Genomic DNA, 800 nt, shown 5'->3' with positions numbered 1-800 from the left:
TCACAGGCAAGGATACTGCACTTCATAAACATGGTTAATACAAGAATGAGAGAATGTTAAATTATTAATGTGTGGGAAAACAAGAGTAAATAACAGCAACCAAGTTTTTGGGCTATTGTTAAATTATTACACAATAAATAATAATTATCTTTTAGTTAAGCATTGTCAGATAAGCAAGACTACCAGTTTCTAATCAATGGTATAAGAAGCATTCCAGTTGGAGAAACTAAATGCTAAAAGTGCCTTGTGCGTTCCAGGTTTGTAAGTACCTTCACCGAAACCCTAAAGCTGATTGTTAGTTCTGCTGGTTCTGCGAAAACCTGTAAGATTTATTGTAGTACGGCCCATACACCATCTTCACCTCCTGCCTGTAACCCCCAATGAGAGAGGTTTGTCATTATTCTTGGTTCATTACTACCTTACCCAAGGGACTTGATTATATGTTAATTTACTCCTTCCAAAAATATCTATTACTGTTTTGTTTTTTGTTCTTCTGCCAAAAATAAAAGGAGCATATTTTATTATCTATCATCTTGGGTTCTATATTGTCAATAATACTATAATCAATAATAAAGTACTATTTCACTGTAGTTGTCTTATAATAAATATTGCTAGCCATTTATTTCATGTGTTTCTAAATGTGCTTTCATATTTCACTTCTATTTTCTCAGACAAGATAAAATGCCATCTATATTATACTATACAGCTGTTCTACAATGACAACAGTTTTCACATCACCCTTCTTTTTGTTGACTGTATTATTATTAAGACAAAATATCAAAGGGTTAAGAACTGAAGAG

At 32.2% G+C, this 800-nt stretch overlaps 1 protein-coding gene across 1 annotated transcript in view; it reads right to left on the bottom strand.

Moving 5' to 3' along the window:
- Positions 1 to 218: 218 nt before the first annotated feature.
- LOC119594667 (dolichyl-diphosphooligosaccharide--protein glycosyltransferase subunit 2-like) overlaps positions 219 to 800 on the bottom strand; it is a 10,535-nt gene continuing 9,953 nt past the window's right edge. The window contains exon 15 of the mRNA XM_037943723.1: positions 219 to 368. Within this exon, the coding sequence (XP_037799651.1) occupies positions 296 to 368 (73 nt within the window). The 3' untranslated portion in view covers positions 219 to 295. The remainder of the gene's footprint in view (positions 369 to 800) is intronic.

The sequence above is a fragment of the Penaeus monodon genome, chromosome 34, assembly GCF_015228065.2.
Source record: "Penaeus monodon isolate SGIC_2016 chromosome 34, NSTDA_Pmon_1, whole genome shotgun sequence".
Classification (NCBI taxonomy): Eukaryota; Metazoa; Arthropoda; class Malacostraca; order Decapoda; family Penaeidae; genus Penaeus; species Penaeus monodon.
This window is presented reverse-complemented; position numbering and strand designations above follow the sequence as displayed.